At 40.7% G+C, this 21,625-nt stretch overlaps 2 protein-coding genes across 3 annotated transcripts; both read left to right on the top strand.

Moving 5' to 3' along the window:
* The first annotated feature begins 1,255 nt into the window (after positions 1 to 1,255).
* Positions 1,256 to 8,722, top strand: LOC137277065 (putative inhibitor of apoptosis). The gene is made up of 3 exons (XM_067808727.1): positions 1,256 to 1,306; positions 3,103 to 3,276; positions 7,599 to 8,722. Exons 2-3 carry the CDS (start codon positions 3,117 to 3,119, stop codon positions 8,504 to 8,506), a joined length of 1,068 nt encoding a protein of 355 aa, XP_067664828.1. The 5' UTR covers positions 1,256 to 1,306; positions 3,103 to 3,116; the 3' UTR covers positions 8,507 to 8,722.
* Positions 8,723 to 9,091: 369 nt separating this feature from the next.
* LOC137277064 (putative inhibitor of apoptosis) lies at positions 9,092 to 15,188 on the top strand. Of its 2 annotated transcripts, none has more exons than XM_067808726.1 (3): positions 9,092 to 9,208; positions 11,155 to 11,323; positions 13,707 to 15,188. In XM_067808726.1, exons 2-3 carry the CDS (start codon positions 11,155 to 11,157, stop codon positions 14,681 to 14,683), a joined length of 1,146 nt encoding a protein of 381 aa, XP_067664827.1. In that variant the 5' UTR covers positions 9,092 to 9,208; the 3' UTR covers positions 14,684 to 15,188. The 2 variants fall into 2 exon arrangements, with proteins under 2 accessions (XP_067664827.1, XP_067664826.1); XM_067808725.1 differs by having other exon boundaries at positions 9,120 to 9,208; positions 11,137 to 11,323; positions 13,707 to 14,977.
* The last annotated feature ends 6,437 nt before the right edge of the window (positions 15,189 to 21,625 follow it).

Here is a 21,625-nt window from a genome sequence, read left to right as displayed (position 1 = left end):
TTTGACGAAGATGAATGGTCGCCTGAGCAGTTGGTGCCTTTTTTGTAAAGTCACTGTCACAATCTTCTGTTGTGTGTGTCTTCTCACCACAGTGAGCACACGCAACAATGTGCAGGTAGATACACCGTGTCCATATTTCTGGCATTTAAAACACCTGAGCGGGTTGGAGGTGTAGGTTTCAACTTGGATATTGCAGTAACCTGGCTTCAGTGATTTTTTTGAGCATTTGGCGATAAAAAAGATAGGTATTCGTTTATAATGTTTCTTTGTTTTTTCGGGTTGAAAAGCGCTTCACATACAGCACACCTTGATCTTTCATTTCGCATGCTATATCATGTTCGGACATGTCAGCAGACAACCGATCACGATCTCTGACGATACCTTTACTTGTGTTCTAGGTCTTGTGAGCAGAGATCGTGACCGGAATGCCCACAAAAGATTGTTGAACAGACGACAGCGATGTACCTAATACGATTAATACGGTATGCTAATTTCTATGGCTGGACTTGGTCACAGGTCAGATAAATGCCTTCAGTCTCCATTATCAACTCAGGATTTCCCCATTGCTATTTTCATTCCTAAGTCGCATAAGACGTCGACAAATAACTTTTTTGGTGATCGTTTCCTGCCAATACATTCCATGTTTGTAGATAGAACATCTGTCAAGTATGACCAGTCAACAGGTTTAGTTGTAATGTATTCTATAGGATTATTTGATCAAATATCCCTGAAATGTGTCAGCACAAACAATTAACACACTGTTTGTCAATCAAACCTCATACGTTCCTGATCTTCCAGCATCTAAAGTATTGTGAATTTGTGACGTTACCGAGAAACTGAAATTTTGTACTTTTTGTAAAACTGTAATAAGCTAATATCACACATTTAAATCAAGTAGTCCAAGAACGCATCTATTTTGAAGATATGCACGAACCAACAAAATTGTATATTATATTCAGATGAACCCAGACAAAATCTTAACTTAAATTGGAAATTAGCATGTGCGCGTGCGTGCGTGTGTTCTTTAATCTCATGGTCAATGAGTGCGAACGGGGAGCGGTTCCAGTCCAGACATAAAGGTTAACAGTACAGATTTGTCACAGGTAAGAATAGGGATATGACGTGTCTCGGAATATAACACAGGTATAAAGGTATAAAGAGGTGCCTCACCTAGATAGACACACCTTGAGGTAACCATAAGGTCTATATCTGGATGTGGATTGCATATATAAAAGGATTTGATACCTAGGTGTTCAGTTCCACGCTTGGCACTGTCCTGGCCAGCTGAGATCGACATGTGTCCCAGGTGAGGCAGAACTTCCGAATTACTAAAAGGGAGGTAATTCCGTTAACACTAACCTTTGTATTAGCTGCACAATTTTCAGTTAACTCTTGAGAGTGTTCAAGCCAGGCGGTCATAGCCCCAGGTGTATTTTTGCAGTTGATAAAATGTTCATGTTTTTGTTTGTCGTTGCTCTGCGAGGGTTACGTTCTATCGATTCGATATTCCATTCTGATAGTGACTCGCACATTCACGTAAAATGCGTTATATTATCGTCTAAACAGATCGTGAACGTTGTATCTCAAGAACCAAGTATTTATCATGACAAAAACGTTTTCATTGGTAGACACACGTATAGACTCGATTATTTACAGACCGCACATAGCTGGAATATTGCTGGAATAGAGCGGGGTAAACCAACAAACAAACGAACCTAGTAGCTCTGGTCAACGAATTAGTTTGTTCTACCAGTTCCTCTCTCAACTTCCTGGGAAGTACTACTTAAACATATGAGGTTTCGAGTTACCACTTGGTCAACGGAGACAAACTTCAAACAATATATATCAGAGACAATTATCTATTTCTTATTCACCGGATGTGGGACTATGTACATGCACCTCAAAAGGTGACGTTTGTTATACGTTTTCATTTGTGCCTAAAAATAGTATAAACAAATGACTAATTCGTTGAAAAGAAAGATGCAAAATCGTTTCTGTTTTTGTTTTGTAACTTTCAGTGAGAAAAAAAACATTTCAGTCATGATGTATTGTATTTTCTTACATTAAATGCATAACAATCTTGTTTTTAAATGCAAGCCTTTGTCGTATTACAACAATAAAATCTGCGTTTACGGTTTAAAAAAAATGTAGAGGTAAGATCAAACATTTGTGATAGAAACATTCACCCGTGAAAATTGTTTATGTGTGCGTGTGTGCGTGCGTGCGTGCGTGCGTGCGTGCATTTGTAGAGGCATCCTAACGGTAATCAGTGTCTATAGTGATGTACAATTTCACGCATCTCAATGTGTTCTGTTCCTGGTTTCAGTTTATACGTAAGTCAGATGTTTATCTCTTCATGATCGCTATTGACAATCGGAAGCACGTGCAACACAAGGGAGTGCGTGATTCAGCTAAGATCTTTGGGTAAATCATTTGAATGCAATGATCTGTGTTAATCCGGACAGTACCAGATTATTCGTCAGGATTAACGAATGACATATAACAAAGCAGGGTGTCATTATCTACAGCCCACCCAAACTGTTTGTGACTTGTGTGGACGGGGTTTCAGTTATATCATAACTGACGTAAATACCTGATAAACAAATATTTTGAAAAAATATCTTTTACAGTGATCTACATAGAATGTCACAGTCGAAGTTGTTGTTGTGGTTGTTATTTGTGTTGTTGTTGCTTTTGCTGAATTGTACATCGCCAGCAGTACAAAACACAGTCGTGTGGGAGTGTTAGCTAAACAGGTGTTGAAACACATATCAAGATTATTATAATTCCACAGTACAGAGTTAATACTTTTTTGAGTTCGTCAATATGGTTTCTGCTACCTAAGGCAAGCAAATCCTGATACACAAAGGGACTTAACTTTTCATACCACCAACTTACCTTTTCCTTTCTGTGATTGCAGTCAATGTGACTTTAAATAACACAAATGTGTGCCTTCTTAACGCTGGCAGTAGAAAACAGCATCTGGTCCCGAACTTACCATGTTTGAATAAAACGTCCAACAAAAATTCATAAAATTATATTATTTTATTTAATAATTTATGTCAGTGAGAATATATGAAGATGTTCTATATGATTTAACAGAGACACAATAGTGAATGTCATCTGGGCGTGGTCTGTCCGACCTGACCGTAGCAGCAGCACATGGGGTCAGCGATGTCACGGACGGTGCTACACACAGGGCAGAGACGTTTGACCACAGATGGACAGGGCGGAAGGATAAGGAGACCCTGGCTAAAGCAGGGTTCATATACACAGGTATTGCGGCGTGCCGGGTTATACACGACTACTATCATAGAACTCTTCGAGTCACACATAGCGCACACATCCACACAGCTAGTACATGCTGAAGACCCTGGTATTTTTCCCTCGATCATTGGATATCAATCTCAACGTCACCGTCGTATTGCCCATCTCAACTCCCTGGGGATCACACAACTCTTGCAGCCACTAAGCACACCAAGTTATTCCGGTGTTCCCATTATTACGAGGTTCCCATCCCCAGCTGGGTGGACAGGGGCACATAGTCACAGTACTTTGTCCAATTTTGCTGCACGTTGCTTTCCCCGCAGCTAGGTGTTCACATGTATTCATGTGGCCACCATCTGGTCATATACCAATGGATTCATGGGTTCTTTTTAAGTACACAGGGTTGTGCAATGTACACTTGGGGTTGTCACAACAAGAAAAAAAACGTCCGCACACAAAGCTGACTCTAAGGTTTTACACCGGTCACATGTGGGCTCGATCTCGGCACCTCCAAGCTCACTGGATCTAATTCACTTGCCTGGTGCTCGCCCACCGCGTCTCCTTATGCCTTGGGGAATTCGCTTTCCCGAAACACGGGGTATACGAAACTATTCTCCGAGAAATGAGCGCACAAGGAATTTTCTTACTACGTCATTTCAGTGTTTATCATTTACCTGAACGTGGAAGCCAAATTGCCATGTGTACTCCAAACTATCATTTTCTTCTGTTTAGGTTCTGTAAAAATCAACTTACGCTAAAGCTTTTTTATCAAGTGCGGCGTTAAACAACACCGTTTCACGTAACGACTTGTTGCTATTATGAGCGGTGTGTACGCCTGTAGACAATAGAAATGTTTTGTAGTACATAGTCTGATATAAATGACCTAATGATCACTTGACGGTATGTCATATGACAAACACAACACCAAATCACCCCAGCGTGTTTATAGTGACACAAACACGTGAGTAGTGACAACAAAACATGGGGTCGACATCACGTGATACGTCAAATCTGCGCAGTAAAAGGTAATTCATGGATAGAAAGTCCACCCTGGTACAATAGATGGATTATCTAACCATACCATGACATGTATTGATCTTCAGTGAAGTTACACTAGGACGATATTACAAAAGATTTATCTATAAGACGGTGTGTCATACAGGCGTTACCGCAGGTTATTGACCGCGGTGTGCAAGTCATGCGATGAGTAAGTGCTAAGGAGCTGATCGCAAGATAATTCATGAGCATATTTCTATAGCTTACTGCTTGTACTATATTATAGAATGCATCAATCACTGTATTGCTAAATAATAGGTGACTCTTCAATTTAAGGGGGCGGTGGGGTAGCCTAATGGTTATAGAGTAAAAAACCATATTCACTCAATTCATGGGACAGAAATGCGTTTGCGTTGCAATATTTTTTAGGACATTAATTCTGATTTTGATTGAGATTCTAAATGTATACAGTGTCACAGGAGTAATTCCTTGTAACTTAAAATCGATTGGTATAGTAGGTTTCCCTATTTGGGTATCGCTCTCACAGTACACTGAGTAAACTGACGTTTAAAAGAAAGTACACAATGTGTTAAACACTTATATTACACAATAGTTACGTTATCTTTTGGAGTGCCATGTGTGTATTTTTGCAAGCCAGTATGTATTCAGGAGCGAGGTCTCAGGAGTCAGCCTGTCATTGAATCTCGATTTACACTGCTTGACTTCATATTTGTCAGCACTGATAAAAAATGATAAACATTGGGATCCCCTCCCACAATAAGGTAACAGCTCACTCACTTACTCACTTACCGTGGCCGGTCATTGGTCCACACTCGAGTATGAACAAATAACATAGGTTCGTTTGATATTGTCCATGGCGGCCTTAAACAACAAACAAATGAACTCAGTTATATACAAACATTATTTATATGACTGTAAATCATTTCAGAAACATTTGGATTTGATACACGTGGTATGCCCATGGAAAACACAAAACAACAAATTTAATATTGTAAAACGTTCACATATATAATCTATATATATATATCTATCCACAATCTGGTAGGTATGCGTCGAAATCACACACACACGCACAGGCACACATACGTACACACACACATACACGTACACACACTCACACATATACATGCACATGTGTACACACATACACACACACACACTCAAAAAGATATATCCGTATATTCTTCACAAGTATTATTATGACTCACTCCTCATAACATTCATTATTATTAAAAACTCCAAAGATGTGCTGCCTGATGTACATTGAAAGCCTAGTCTAACCACGGGCAAACTGTAACGCAAGTCGGTTACGCAGCATACAGAAAATGACCAGTATTCTTGTGCGAGCGACGCGAGCAAAGGTTGGCACGTACTATCCTCGCTTCGGTTCGAAAAATATTTTTCATGTCAAAATAAGATATCGCCACTATCAAAAGTATATACCCATTTCTTCATTGGGTTGTGCTCTCACATTTCCAACCCCATGTTGAACAATTACTCACTTGAAATATTTTATTCAACATTTTAAGCTATATAGGTGGTATATCAGCCCACTCTTCGCCTGTATTCCCCCTTCCATCTTCCGGTTCAACGGATTGAAGGAACAGGAGGATATTATTCCATATGGAATACTTACAGTTACCTCCCCTGCTTCATTCGCCTATTAAACCAGAAGTGTTTCTATGGAGAATAAATGTTATGAAAATTCTAACAATGGAGACGACAGCAATGACAGATAAACTCCGACAGGTTCATGATAAAATTAGGCAGTATGGTATTTCTTTTTAATTTCTGCTTATTCTTGTTCCGTCACTCCATTCAACCTGAAGCTGGCAGGGGTAATGGAGGCGAAGAACGATCTGAATACCACGCGTGGCGCTTAAAATGATGAATAAAACATATTTCACGAGAGTAATTATTAAACATGGGGTAGAAAATCTGAGAGCACAACCAAGTGAGGAAATGGGAGTGTACCTTTGATGGTGGTGATATTTTATTTTGACATGAAAAATATTTTTCGATCCGAAGCGATGGAAGTACGTTGGCAACCTTTGCTCGCTTCGCTCGCATATCAGAAGACTTGTCATATTCTCTGTGTTGCGCAGCCCCATTTGCGCTACAGTTTGCCTGTGGTCTTACACATCATATGTCGATGCGTGATTTATTTGTTTAACATTTTAAACAGTTACCGCGATAAATGATCAAAGGATGGTAAAGAACGCAACGATACTACTTTTAATTTCATATATAATGAGTCAAAAAAAAGGAACTGCACATTCTTTCTTCAGGGCACTCTGAAATACAAGAGGTAGTATGATGGTTAAATTGTTATTGTTTCATTGCTGAGGTCTGTGTGACATACTCGATGCACTGACAGTGCCACAATCAGTTCCATTAGGCTACACCGCCGTTCCAAAACATCGGTATACAGAATGTCAAGTTACAATATGGACGTCGAGAATGGGGATTGGCAGCCCGCAACCGATTTTGAATGGTCTGTGAGGACAGTCGACCTCTAAACATCTCAGCCCTGGTTCGTGTAGCTTGCAGAAATCAGTCACGTAGGTGACGTAGGACGATTTGACGGGCTTCTGCTCGTGACGTCACACGTGGACGATCCGACCTTGGGCGATCAGAAGTGGTGCCAGTTTGTTGTAGACGACCTCGCAAGTCATACACAGTACGACGGTTACATCCCATTGCTCTTTTGCGACGTCAGTAACTGATCTTCCCGCTGGCATTATGCCAACGGCACGTTCACGTTGCACATTTGACATCCGTGGCATTTACAGTACCGTTAGAACTATGGTTTAAAAGTGTCCAATGCAAGCACACGCAAATGAAGAAAACTTCGGTGCGAACATCACGTGATCGACTGCACGTGCAAAATGTGATTTGGCACTAGCGTCATTTGCACAACGAATGGATGGGTCTGAGTGGGTTTTAACTAACGTTTTTTCTAGAGTCGACAGATAGGGATCCCATTTCGGATACATAGATGTATCATCAGAGACAAATTCTTCATTATTTTTAAAAATTACATTTTGTGAAGTTTCTTTTTTGACTCCATATATGTGAGTACATGTACATTTGTAAACCGAACAAGTCTGGACGTATACAGCTTACCACCTGTTCACTTTCTCTGGGTGAAAATTTACATGTGCTTTCTCTGAGTTGATTACAGTTTGCACAGTCTATATATAGCTGAGATACGTTAATGTTGATGTCCAAGTTTCAAAAAGGTAAGAGTGCAAAGCAATATGTGTATTTTCATGGTATATTCACATCATCGAATCCTATTTTGTCTTCCACAGGCATCGAAGACAAGGTGGAGTGTGAACTCTGTGGTCTGAAACTCTTCAACTGGACGGACACAGATGACGCCCTACACGAACATGCCACCAGGAGGGCCCATTGCCCCTTCATCGTCTCCTTGTACCGGAAGTTGGGACAAACTCCGCCTCCAAAACATCCCAAGTACCAATCTCTACAAGCACGGCTAGACTCCTTCGTTGGCTGGCCGAGAAGATATGTCCCCAAAACTTCCGAGGAACTGGCATCAGCAGGCTTCTTCTACATCGGGTCAGCTGACCGGGTCACGTGTTTCCAGTGTGGGATAACTCTGAGAGACTGGGAGGAAGAACATGATCCTGTGGCGGAACATCAGAGATACTCGGAACACTGTCAGTTCATCAACAAGACAGACCTGAACCAGCTTGGAGTCGCCACGAGGACGGGTTCCACGGCGGGAAATGACCAAGCCAAAGTGAGGACGGATCCCACGTCAACAGATGTCCCCGGAAGTACCTCCCATACTGGTGGTCATAATGTTTCACTGGTCAACAGCTTTTGCTCCATACAAACATCCTCCGTGGTCAAGCCAGCCCAAGGTCAAGTCAGCCAAAAGGTCAGCAGTCAAGTGGGTTCCTCAACAACATCTAATCTTAAATCAGCGTCCCCGGATAATGCGGATTCCCCAGTTTCGGATTCTATACATACACTGGGCTCCGAACCAGGAAAACAGAGGTCACAACGGCTGGTTGACGAGAACAGGAGTCTCCGTGACAAAAACACGTGCAGGATGTGTCGCAACGAGTCTGTTGGTGTACTCTTTCTGCCCTGTGGTCACCTAGTCACGTGTTCAAGGTGCGCGCCAACGATAGCAGATTGTATCGTCTGTAGCAAAACAATACTTGGCACAGTCAAAACGTATTTTTCATAATATGTTCACTCTATCCTTGCGAATTAAAATATGATGTATACAAATATTTTTTATAATGTGCCCTTAACTGTTTGTCACTGTTTTTCGGGTAGAAATGACCTTTTTCATTCACTAAACAATGATGATGTTATGTATGCCATACACGCAACTGGAAGTTGTGTGACACGTTATTGTTAACCTCGAGTAATCAATAAAATGCATTACGCTCAAACTAAATCTAATCTCCGTTGTTTTTGTTAGTTCCACACTGTCATCTAGTTATTACTGCTGGGATATATATGAAGAAGATACACCAACGATGGACATTTACCATCCAACATTTACTATATAATGGTAAGTGTAAATGCCGATAAAGCTTTGGGGCGAATTCGAAATGTAGGTAATACATTGCTGAGATGTCAATACCGTTGATCCATACACAGAACATGCTGTCCTGCCTATTTAGGGTATCTATGCATACTATGTTCCGCGTTAACGCACACGAGTAATACATCCCTGATACCTCTGTATGTCCTTATAAGGTGACCTGATAGGGTGATCTATATATATCTACAGGCAAACCCTACTGTCACATGATGTACATACAAAACCCATGACAACTGTCAGATGGGGAGGTAGTCTACCTTCACTGTCTGCGTGTACATAAGGGCCTTGGGATACGTTACCTCTAATCAACAAACTGTGAAATGTGATCACGTATAGGTAAGACTCTCTTTTAACTTACAGCTAGCGGCCAAAAGAAAAGCCACCAATTTTTTTTTTTGGTCTAAAACTAAACTTAAGCAAAACATTAAATGTTTGTAAAAGCAATCATTCAACAGTAGTATTTAATGGATAGCAAGAAGAAAGAACGTAGTTCGCGATCTATTATCACATGAATGACACTTGGGTGCATTATCCAGTATTAGGTCCCAGTGCAGAATCGATTGGGAGCGTTTACAACTTTCTGGGCAGCACATATTGTTCAATACCGGGTGTGGCGACCCCAAGCAGTGATTTAGGTCCGAACCCGGCGTCCAAATGAATAGGTGAGTCTTTTGACGTCATGATTAGGGATCCGACGCCATTCCTTTCGCAAGGCAGGTGCTAAAGCGTTCCTCGTCCATGGCTGATTCTGGCGTTTCCGAAAATGACGTCTCAATTATTCCCAAAGGTGCACGTGTTCTCAACTTGGGACAGATCTTGTAACTTGCGTTCGTCAGTAATGTTCACTCTTCGCCAGTTTCGCTGCTGCCAGTGTCGCACAGTCCTGTTTCATCTCAAAGTGGCACGTCGACGTTGGCACGTCAACGTCATGCCCTTGAAAGGTCGATTGGCACGGAAACCATGAATGCGGAGTCGTCTGGCCACAGTCTGTCTCCTGAATGTACGTCAAAGGCTGTTGGCTTTTGATGACGTTACAGTGATGTAGCGGTTTCTCAAGTGAAAAAGACGTAAATGCCGGTCCTCTTTTCGGTAGTGAGCTTCGGTATACCACTCTTGGGCCTGTCTGCATTACAGTCTGTCGTAGACATGTGACGTGTCATCTCTTGCGTCTGTTCCATCCGTAACATACTGATTGCTCTCTCCCTCTGCTCTTGTGTTAAACGAGGCATGTTCCTGGTTGTCAATCTATTAAATGGTGTGAGAGAATAAACCTGGTTAGCTTTATACTTTAATTTGCACAGTTTCCGTTTCATTCGTGTAAATTCGGCGGGGTTTTTTTATTCATAAAATACGAAATGCAAGTGCAAGTGTTCTCTGGGAGTAGACATGCTGTGTTTGAGAGATGTGTTTTTCGCTATTTTCAAACAGACTGACAGCTATTTTAACAATTTACAGTCGTTTTTATTTTGGCGTCTCTTTTGCTCGCTAATTTATTTATTTATTTATTTATTTATTTATGTTCTGACTCGTTTGACGATCTGTTACTATCTACATGTACCTCTACCTGGATGTGAACGGATGGAGAACGGGTAGGCTAGATGTCTGAGGCTCCACAGTTGGCTGTACAGAGTTACGTCCCTTAGGAGTGCCAGAAAACTGTGACCTGTGGCTCCAATCCCTATTCGTTCCAATCCCTATTCGTCCCAATACTAATTCTGGGTTTCACAATCAAAAGTACCGATCCATACACGTGTTCGATACACCAAAGTTGTAAACATATCTGTAAACTGACTCACTTCCGGCTTTTCTCCAACATGAGGCTGGCGCGATATAACCGACCATATTTGGTAATACACCCAACAAAGTCACCTACCCATGAAAGGAAATGATTACTGTCAAGATGGATGCTTATCAACAATAATATCTTTCTTTGTAAAGAAAGAACAGTAATTAAAAGATACAAAAAACTGACGATGGTATTTCAGTAACTTCATTTTCCTCCAATTTTCAGTACGGTGGAGGAGCCTAGTTAAAGCGTTTGCTCGTCCCGCCATCGACCCGGTTCGATTACCCAGATGGGTGAAATGTACACTTTTCTGGTATCACCCGCCATATTGCCAAACATTGCTAAAAGCGTCGGAAACCGTTTTCACTCACTCACTCATTCACTCTCTCACTCTACCCCCGTTGAGAGTAGCTCATAAAATAAAAAAATACAAATAAAATACAAGTAAACCAAAATGACCTTATATCGGTTTAAACAGATACACTGCATGTATTAGATGTCCGCTGGTCCCAAACGTCCCTCAGACTTTGATGACTCGGTGTTGTGGTCAAGGGAGATCGGAGAGAATGTCCAGCACCGACTACAGACCTATGGACAAGACGGACGCCGTTGGAAAGGGAAGAAGGACAAAGCAGTACTGGCCAGAGCTGGTTTCACATTTACTGGTATGTGAATGAAATGTGTAACTGTTAAAATTTGTTACCTCCAGGGAGACGATCAGGAAGCCCAGTGGATAAGAGTTGGCTCGCAAGTCAAAACATTGATTACTAAACAGTTTCGTTTCCTGTTTACTGGGTTCCGACCTCTTGCACAACGTAGTGCGATAATCAGTCCAGAATATTTGGACTAATACAGTTAAGTGGATACATAGACATTAACGAGTATGATTTGATAAGTCTAAGCACTTTCTATATCGCAACACTACGCCCCTTTCTAATCCTTGCAAACACGTCGTATCGCGTGCTCTGTCGTACAGCGAGCTCTTACAAACGGAAACCTGGAATCGTGGAGGCCCTGCTGCTAGAACACATTGGCGATCTGGTATGGAATTGGTATTATATCAATCGCATTGAGAGTTACAGAACTACACTGAATGTACGCCAAAAAACCCAGGTGTAACCAGTGAACCAGTGACTGTCGCATTGTGAATCATCTTACGACCTCATCACACTGGGTCATTCTGTAATCTCTTAGTTAACGTATGCTGCCTAAAATGTCGGTGTTATTAAAGGTTAAATTAAAATGCGTTTCTAAATACCATTTTCTTATGAAACAAAGAATTAGAATTCAGTGTAACCAAAGTTGTCTGTGGTATCCATTTTCACTTTCACTCAAGAAACTTCGGATAGGCTGAAAAGTATGTCATAGTTTAATAGTTTAATGACACTCACCCCACCCTTTCATCTAAATCACTAAAGCGTGATTGGTCTAAAGAATGCTTTCAGTGACCAAGTTGATTTTATTAAATTTGCTGTTGCGCATGTCTACTTTCCACAAGGAAAAAAGACAGAAATCCCCCGTGCTAATTGCCTGAAGAACATGTAGATACTTACCATTCTGATTTTGCCTGTTTGTCTCATTCAGGTGGCGGTGACAATAAATGAATCAACAGTGACCACCAAGTTATACTTTGTAAAATTTGATTTTGCATACGTTTAAGTTTACCTCACTATAACTAATTCTTTGATAATAATATTTTAACACCTAACCTCCGTTTCCTATTTTAATACAGGGCTGGTTACATGTTCACAGGACCAGCAACATTTTCGTTTAACATGACGTTTTATGTTCGGCGCTATACGTCCGTAGTGAATGGTCTACCACGGCAGTCAGCCTCTGTTATAAATGATTGTATCTGGGCCAAGCAAACCGCGACTGAAAGCATAAGCAAATACCAAACATCCTGGGAATTTGATAAGATTGCACTGACCAAGTTTATCGATTGTAGTCAGGGCCTAGATTTTCGAAGCTCTCTTAGCGCTAAGATAGTCGTAAGTGTCATACATTAATATTAACTTATGACTATCTTAGCGCAAAGAGAGCTTCGTAAATCTAGGTCCAGATCCATAGAGGGGCGGTTGGGGTATTCTAGTGGTTACGGCGTTCGTCACGCCGAAGACCCGAGTTCGATTCCCCATTTATGGTGTCCCATGCCGTGATAATGCTGGCATATTGCTAAAAGCGGCGTAAAAATGGATTTACTCACTGAACCATAGACTCTCACAAAGATGGTAACTGGGCTTCTACTCTCCTCAGCTCATCACTGGAGACTTCATGACGCATGTGTGGTGGTATAAGAGCTATAGTCTATGAGAGTGCAATAAAGCAATGTAACACCTAATACAAATACGAAAGAATCTTCCTCTTCCTTGTTTACGTTTTGTCAAAACACGCAGGTTTTGTTTGTTGTTTGATGCTGCATACAGCATTAGTCCAGCAATATGGGGTTTGTCTGTAACTAATCCAGTTTGGGCCAGACAATCCAGTGATTAACAATATACATGCACAAGCTAAACTACACAAACGTGCTTAAGGTTTCTGAAATTCTTTTGATTGGATGTGAAAACAGGACGTTACACGAATGACTAGGTTGTTGGGTGGATCCCCCTTAGCTTTGTGACTACCGGGTAAAACTGTTCACACGCCGTTGACTACCGGGTACAACTATTGACATATTTTTTCACATGGTATGGTATGATATCGAGTCATTATCGACACCAACTAATTATAAACTAGGGACATGTACGTAGGCTTAACGCTTAACACATACGGCTTATCATCAGGAGTGACTGAGATTTCACGCTGATCCGTTTTATATCAGAGAGTGAATTTACCTTTACGCCGCTCTTAGCAACATTCTAGCAATACCACAGCAGGGGACACCAGAAAAGGGCTTTACAATTGTGCCCGTGGGAATCGATCCCGGGTCTTCGGCAGTCTTCGTAGTATATGCTGGACTCTCCTTCTGCCAAATATGGAAAGGCTCGTGTCGGTTTTATTTATTTATTTATTCATTTTTGTTTGAAACGACTTTTGTTTCCTTCCCAGGCATCGGAGACAAGGTGGAGTGTGAACGCTGTGGTCTGAAGCTCTTCAACTGGACAGACACAGATGACGCCTTACACGAACATGCCACCAGGAGAACCCACTGCCCCTTCATCGTCTCCTTGTACCGGAAGTTGGGACAGACTCCGCCTCCAAAACATCCCAAGTACCAGTCTCTACAAGCACGGCTAGACTCCTTCGTTGGCTGGCCGAGAAGATATGTCCCCAAAACTCCCGAGGAACTGGCATCAGCAGGCTTCTTCTACATTGGGTCAGCTGACCGGGTTACGTGTTTCCAGTGTGGGATAACTCTGAGAGACTGGGAGGAAGAACATGATCCTGTGGCGGAACATCAGAGATACTCGGAACACTGTCAGTTCATCAACAAGACAGACCTAAACCAGCTTGGAGTCGCCACGAGAACGGAAGAAGGAAAGACTGGTGACCAACCTGGAGGTCTTCTGACGAATGGCGCTGTCAGACAGAAAACAACTGATAGCATTGACGATAGCTATTTTGTAACCAACACTTCAGAAAAGGCTTGTGGAATACAAACCACGTCTTCTGCGATTAATCCAACTGTCAGCGAAATCCTTGGAGGTTTGAATCTTTCAACACGGCAAATATTAGAAGAGGATTCTTCTACAGCAAAATGTTTGCAACGAAGAACCACACCTACGGGTAGTGCAAATGGTTTGGCCGGGGATGGTGCTGGGACTGTGTCATGTCCCACAGATACACATGGAGCACTACCAGGGCGACAAGGCTCTCTTGTCACACCTGCCTCTCAGCGATTGGTTGGCGAGAACAGGCGTCTCCGTGAAAAAAGCACATGCAGGGTGTGTCGGAACGAGGTTGTAGGTGTACTGTTCTTGCCTTGTGGTCATCTGGTCACGTGTTCAGGGTGCGCATCCAAGTGTATTGATTGTATTGTATGTAGTAAGACAATACTTGGAACAGTTAGAACGTTTTTCTCCTAAGAACAATGAAATTACAGAAAATAATTAAAACAGTGTCGAACGCCGTATTTTAGGTTCAAAGGGCGTTCCCTTTTAAATGATATTTTAGACGGATGACATTTCAAGCATTTGTCAATCATTACGGTATTTTTACCGTCCAACACCAATTTTCAACTGGATGCATTGACTAAAACGACGAGTGTGAACGTGGCTCTCGCGGGCCACAGAATGTTAAACCCTAAAAATAAGACATTATCCAAATATTGTAAACATTCACAATTGCAATACCCATATAAAGTTACATCAGAATCATCATCTAATAACACTTTCTTCTTTGTTCTGGTAAACATCATCAAATATCGGTGCATACTTTTCCTCACCAAATTCGGGGACGTATGACATCTTATCCGTTTCAACGGTGAAAATGTGAGGAGAGACATCTGTTAACTCTAACACTGAAAACAAATCTTCTTGTCAAATATAAGGATTTTGTTTTTAATTTAGTAAAACGGTGACACAAAAAGCCCGCAATTCGTCATGCATTCTTTAACACATTTAAGAAATGTTTTCATACATGTCAGCTTGGTATCTGACGAAGGTTGCTCTACAGGCCTGTAGCTTTCACCTTCATCAGGTTTGGAAGATCCTCTTTTGAACTGATCTTCAGTTGCCCATGCATGTCGTGAGACTCGACTAACGAAATCGGGTGACCAGGTTTGCTGAATTGGATTGCTGCATAACATCGTATCCCAAATGCAACTGATGCCCACATTGCTGATCACTGGGTTGTCTGGTCAAGGCTCAGTTATTTACAGACATTAATGGGTACAACAAGGACTGGTCGGTTCGGAGTAAATACAATGTGTTTGTGTGGGGTATTCATGTTTAACTGTGGCTTGGTGTGTCAGCGATCTAGCAGTGTAAAAAAGTGTAGGACTGGGCAAGTATACAACAGCCACAGAAACTCACGCACGCACGCACGCACGCACGCACGGCTTATGAAAGAAATATTGTCAAGTACGGCGTTAAATGCCACCTCACCTCACCTCACCTCACCTCACCTCACCTCACCTCACCCAACCTCACCTCGTTGAACCTTTCTGCAGCAACTGTATCCCAATGTATCAGTGGATACTAGAGAAAAAGCATCTCAAACCCAGATACATTCTCCAGAAAATCTGTTTTAATCTGTTTTGTATCTGAACGAAATCTACTCAAGCAAACGTGGGGAATGAAATAAAATCAAACTACATAATTGTATCTTTTATGTGAAGTGGATCGAACTTCAGGTATATCAGAATGCTTTTAAGAATATATCTCCGTGCATGAGTTCATAGTTCACCTCGCGTTCGTGGGAAATATGTTTGAAACGCCAGATTGTTGTCTTATGATAAGTTTTCTGTAGGATTATAGGAGATAGGATATACCCATTTTTTATTACAGTGAATGCGAAACTTCGAGAAATACAGTAACACCGTCATCACTCAAGAAATACATCAGTTGCTTTATTACGGTGATAATATGGTCAGTCTCATTCGTTGTAATAAAGTGAATTATCTCCCTTGGTCAAAGCTCAAGTTGGAAGTGTCACCGAAAGAAACGTCACAAGTAACAGAACTAAAGAAGGGAATGAAAACTGAGTTCCGAGCAGAAAGAAAAACAAATTGGAACAAATATGTGTTGAGAAACAGGAAGTAGAAACAGTAGAAGAGCATAATTATCTGGGTACTATCTTCCTGAGTGCGGCGTAAAAGTAAACTCACTCACTTACTGGGTACTATCATTGATACTAAACTTTAAGGGAAATCAAATTCACATCGTGTTTATGGGAAAGCACAACATATGCTTTTCCTTCTGCGAAAAGTGAGATCACATAATATAGACACTATTATCTTAAAATAATACTACCAAACATTCATAGTTTGTTAACTTTCTGCTTTCATACCCGGTATTGCTATCTTCCTCTCACATACTATTACAAAATAAAACATACTCGACAAAATTGTAAGTTAAAACATAAAACAGAACCAGCAAACTTTGTGACTTTAGTTTCGAACCTCTACCTGTTCAGCAAGACTGAAGAGTTAAGGAGAAAGCTCTGGCCTCTCAATCGGATCCATCACACATTTTAAATGAATGTTACGAATTTCTACCTCCTGACAACCTTCAAAATCATGCATTACAAAACTAATAGAACTTGAAAATCGTTTGTCCCATACAGCATAAAACTTCCTCCAAAACTGTAATAGTGTAATCTGTGATGAGGCACAAGGGACTACAATATCGTGTACTTTGATTATGTTATGATTCGTCAATATATTAGAATTAACTTATAATAACATTGTGTATATGTACTTTAAATCATATTTGTTGTCATATGCTTTGTATTGTCTCTTTGAATGCAAGACAAATTTACCTTGTCGGACATTGAAGTTTATCTTGTCTTGTCTTATCTTAACTGTTCCTCTTATTATCATTATTCAAGCATATACAAACAACGACGTGTAAGCTTTTCAACTATGGTTTAACTAACGGTATGTTTAAGCCACTAGTCTGGAATTTTCAAAAATTGAGGTCCTGCTGTTTAGATTTACGTACAGGCTTCACACCTTACTATGTACTTTACTAGATCAGGAGGCCGGTGTCGGGCACTTGGCTGACCCCTTGGCAGAGAACCACGATGGTGTGGATTGTTGCTCATAATATCAGTCACAGGATCGTGGAGTCTAGAGACCTCTGCCATTCAGTGGCATACACATCCACGTAAGGGCTGAATTTCTCTGCGAAAACTTTTAGTAATACGTAGCAGACAATGAGTGGTCCGAGTTTAATTGTTACTTTAACAGCTATAATGATCAGAATGACGTATTAAGCTTAATTAAACAGGAAGACGTCGAACATCTATTGTTTTGATTTCACATGCAACATATAATGTATTCGTGATAGCTTATGCTTCATACGCGTGACGTGTCTGACTCCGATCTAAACAGTCACACATTCCCATATTCATGTGACAAAAATCGTATAAATACACCTTGTTCTTCGTATGGGTATTTACCCAAGAGGGGAGAAGGGACGTAACTCGTGTTGTACTGTTGACATATTAATGCGGTTCTTCGCTTGAACTATGGATATCGACAACTGCAGCGATTGAGTACAATGAAATACATTCACAGTGTTCGCGGTAGGAAATGAATTCATAAGTATTCACCCCTCTCAACTATACATAAATCATCTAGCCTTCATGATTACTCACACCCTATTCCAATAATATGCCAGAAATAACTCTGAACTTTCACAAAATGCCCGACTTACGTTAAGACTTTGCCTGCCTTCATCTGTATGTATTTTTAAATTTTGATGGTTTGTGTGTCTCTCAAAAACGACATGTTCCGGGACTATTTGTTTCCTGAAAAAGCTGCATCCGCCCTTGCGATAAAATGTTAGTTTTCAACCAATTCACATGACGGACATGTCTGAACACATTGCGTACGTTCAGATTTTCGGTTTCGTTACACAAACATTACCCATTACACATTATTAATCATTTTAGCTCACGTGTGGCACTTTCTGAACTATAACAAGATCGTCGGGAAACTTGCATCGTATCTGTGGATTTTAAAAGATAATCTTGAAAAATATTTGAATGATTCATATTGGTTAAATATTCATACGTGAAAATTATTTAAAATGTGGAAATCTGCGCAATAAAATCCAAACAAATCAGCCATCACCGTGACTGGCTTTCTCTCCTCAGATATCTTTCGTAGGAAGATGTGACAAGTGACTTGTGTTGGGAAAGAATGTGCGAATGGGCGATTACTTGGCAGCATGTGATTCCGATGGAAAAGGACATGGCCGCTTAACTTTTGAAGACAGACCTGCGACGAGAAAGGACAAACTCACTTCAGCTATTACCCTATAACGATTAGAGGTATCAAATTCTTACTTCCTAACATATATGTATTGAAAATACAATAATTATGAGTGATATTACTTGACTTTGCCTTTGTGATTGGAAATCGCTTGCATAAGGTAACGTGTCCACGGGCGTGTTTCGCTTAGAAACAGTGTTAGAAAGACATATAGGCGTACAGACCCTATAGTACTATTCCTTTTATATAGTACTAGGGTAGACATATATGTCTTTCTAACGCTGTTTCTAAGCGAAACACGCCCCTGTGAACTTGTCAGTAAGAAACCGAAACAAATTATTTATTCCATATTATTCCTGAAAAGTATGAAAGACAAGAATTTCTATGTTAAGTGTTCTAGCGTGTATGCCAGCCTGAGGTGCTCTGAAACGAAGTCAGTGCTTCTACAGCTAAAGTACTGTTAATGGTGGGACCTACAGAACTGTATACAGTATTTGTAGTTGTTCTATTTTCTGTTAAAATTCTTCTATGTTTGGTGACAGAACGGAAAAGGGGAAAATTGATATAAAAGGAGTGTGTGCGACGGTTTTAGGGGAGTATTTTTTTGATTGAGGAAGAGATAAATTATTAATAGGAAGTCCCTCGGGTACAGTATCTACCAAATTCTTTGTTATTCTCGTCAGTATGGACAAACCGTTACTTCCTAACACCATGCTAGCCTTGTTATTCCTGAGTATGCAATGGTTGTAACATAAATCCCATTCATAACAACACACACACACACTGAACAGCCAATCAAATTGCGTAATCCCGCAGTGCCCAGTCACCTATATTTACCCGGTAGCTATCAACACTAATAATGATCTATTTTTAGTACCGGTTGAGTTTCATGATACGACATGCACTAGTCTGCCGTATATTAATTACTTCAAATGTCGACATTGTCATAACTTCTGTGTTAAGGGTCATCGGACATGTATCAAACTGAACAAATTAAAGTTTCAAGCACCGACACTACAAGGACACTGTCAGACACCCGTGAAGGGGGCGGGTCGTACGATGAGACTGACGGCTTCACGCGACGTCTCTGGACATATGGTGACAGATGGTCGGGCAGAAAAGACAGCCAAATTCTAGCGAGGGCCGGGTTTGTCTTCACAGGTATACATTTGAAATGAGTATTTCACAATATTACGATATTTCAAAGACAACTCAGGTTAAATCACGTTAATATTTTTGAAATATAGCGTAAACAACTCTGCATTTGACAACATTACTTTCTTAAAACCAACTGGTAGGCAATAACAAACCATTGTAATTAATACAGACATACTACATCATTATATTTAAAACAGTTTTAGAAGAATATATTGGACGAAAATCAACGAATGGCAAAACGATTATTACTCTCAAGCGAGATCTATCGCTTGGGTAGTGATCAAGAGTTATCAAGCACATTACAGGAAAATTTTATTCCCTGAACCATTCCTGACATCTATCCACCTAAGAATCGACCCCTAGTGGTCGAAATTCCAATATGAAATAAATCCTTCACCCCGGCAGATAAACATAGAATTAATCGAAGTTGTTCACTGGTCATGAAGGGGGCAAAGGTTGATGTGCCTTCGATGTTTGTTTATGTACGTAAAATCGGGCAAAACTTAGAAAAAATACGATAGCTGCTGAAAACAACAGATCGGACTATATATGGCTCTTAGGTCGCTCGACCAGTCATGCATGCGCCGAAATGCATGTGCAAGGGTCACCTCAAAGATATTTTGTGCTTGACTTTTTCATGTGTGTTAAATATGTCCCATCTGTTGATTAAGATCTTACATCTTTTTCTCTCGTGACGTTTCATGATACCTGATACCCACAGAAAAGCATCTTATTACATGTCTCAAAATATACAGGTGGCGTGAACACCCGGAGATCGACATAACTGGATATTATTTGTAAATTGTTATCATACACACATCATAATTCCCCAAAGGGATTATCATATCTTATCTGATATCTCTATCCCCTAACCCGATCCCAACCATCGCGAGATCGTCTGCGACACCCGTCCTGGTTTTGCATTTGAGACGACCCCTTCTACCTGTTTCTTTGTATAGTGATAGTGAGACTCCATGGTAGCTTCATCCTTTATAGTTTCAGCACGAAAGTTATTATTTCTATGACAACTATCGTTTATAATGTAGACAAGTCTAATTTCAAAATGGGCATTCAAAAAGTGCCCTTTAATTTATAATACAATGCCATTGCGCACGTATTTGCATAGAGACATACTGGTAAACACGTATAAGATGATCCACGACCTGACAAATGACCCCAATTTGCATACTTGGGAACGCCCCACAGAACGATCCACTTGAAACAAGAGGGAGACATTTTGTCTGATAAATATCGAGAAGTTCATTTTCCCCGTGCGTTTCATGCATGAATTGTTATAGCAGGTGTAAAACAGTAGCGAGACAGGTGTTAATCAGTAGCGGTGTTGATTTCATGTCACGGTTAGCATGTATTCCACGTGCATAATCGTCAAGCTACCTGTAGCAGCCATGTGTACTCGCCCAATTCGTTGTACCGCCTCTCTTGTCACAAATGCGTTTAGTGCGCAGGATCATCTAATATGTGTCTAGCAGTAGTCTATTCCAAATATGTCACTTTGACCTTACAAAAAATCCGCATTGCTCGTTTCTGCACTAATCCCTCCTCGTCAAAGTCCTTTTTTCACGTTACCTATCTCTCTACCACTGGAAATGTAATTGGGCCGAAACAATACTCCACACGCATATAAACTACATGAATAGTAGAGATAAACGTGAAAAGATTTCCGACAGTACTTTACCACGAAGTACCGAGTGAGTTGTCATTGGCATGAGTGGGGTAAACTGAAAATAATAGAAGAGCGCTTAGCCAATCAGAAAACAACATTTATGTGTGAGGTAAGATAATGTGTGTTATGTGTTGCTCTTGCGTGATCAAGGGTATAACAATGACAGGTGCCTAGTGCTTCCGACAAAAGGTAAGATAACAATGATATATAATTCCTACCAGTACATCGCTAACGTGCCCAAAGTGT

Source organism: Haliotis asinina, chromosome 3 (assembly GCF_037392515.1).
Source record: "Haliotis asinina isolate JCU_RB_2024 chromosome 3, JCU_Hal_asi_v2, whole genome shotgun sequence".
NCBI classification, from domain to species: domain Eukaryota; kingdom Metazoa; phylum Mollusca; class Gastropoda; order Lepetellida; family Haliotidae; genus Haliotis; species Haliotis asinina.
Note: the sequence above shows the minus strand (reverse complement) of the source record. Positions and strands in the feature narration are given on the sequence as shown.

Bases quoted from the DNA above. Each gene is read 5' to 3' on its own strand.
- LOC137277064 (XM_067808726.1), top strand. From the start codon at position 11,155: ATGTCCGCTGGTCCCAAACGTCCCTCAGACTTTGATGACTCGGTGTTG. The intron at 11,324-13,706 runs GTATGTGAATGA...TTTCCTTCCCAG, and splicing joins AGCTGGTTTCACATTTACTG to GCATCGGAGACAAGGTGGAG.
- LOC137277065 (XM_067808727.1), top strand. From the start codon at position 3,117: ATGTCATCTGGGCGTGGTCTGTCCGACCTGACCGTAGCAGCAGCACAT. The intron at 3,277-7,598 runs GTATTGCGGCGT...TGTCTTCCACAG, and splicing joins AGCAGGGTTCATATACACAG to GCATCGAAGACAAGGTGGAG.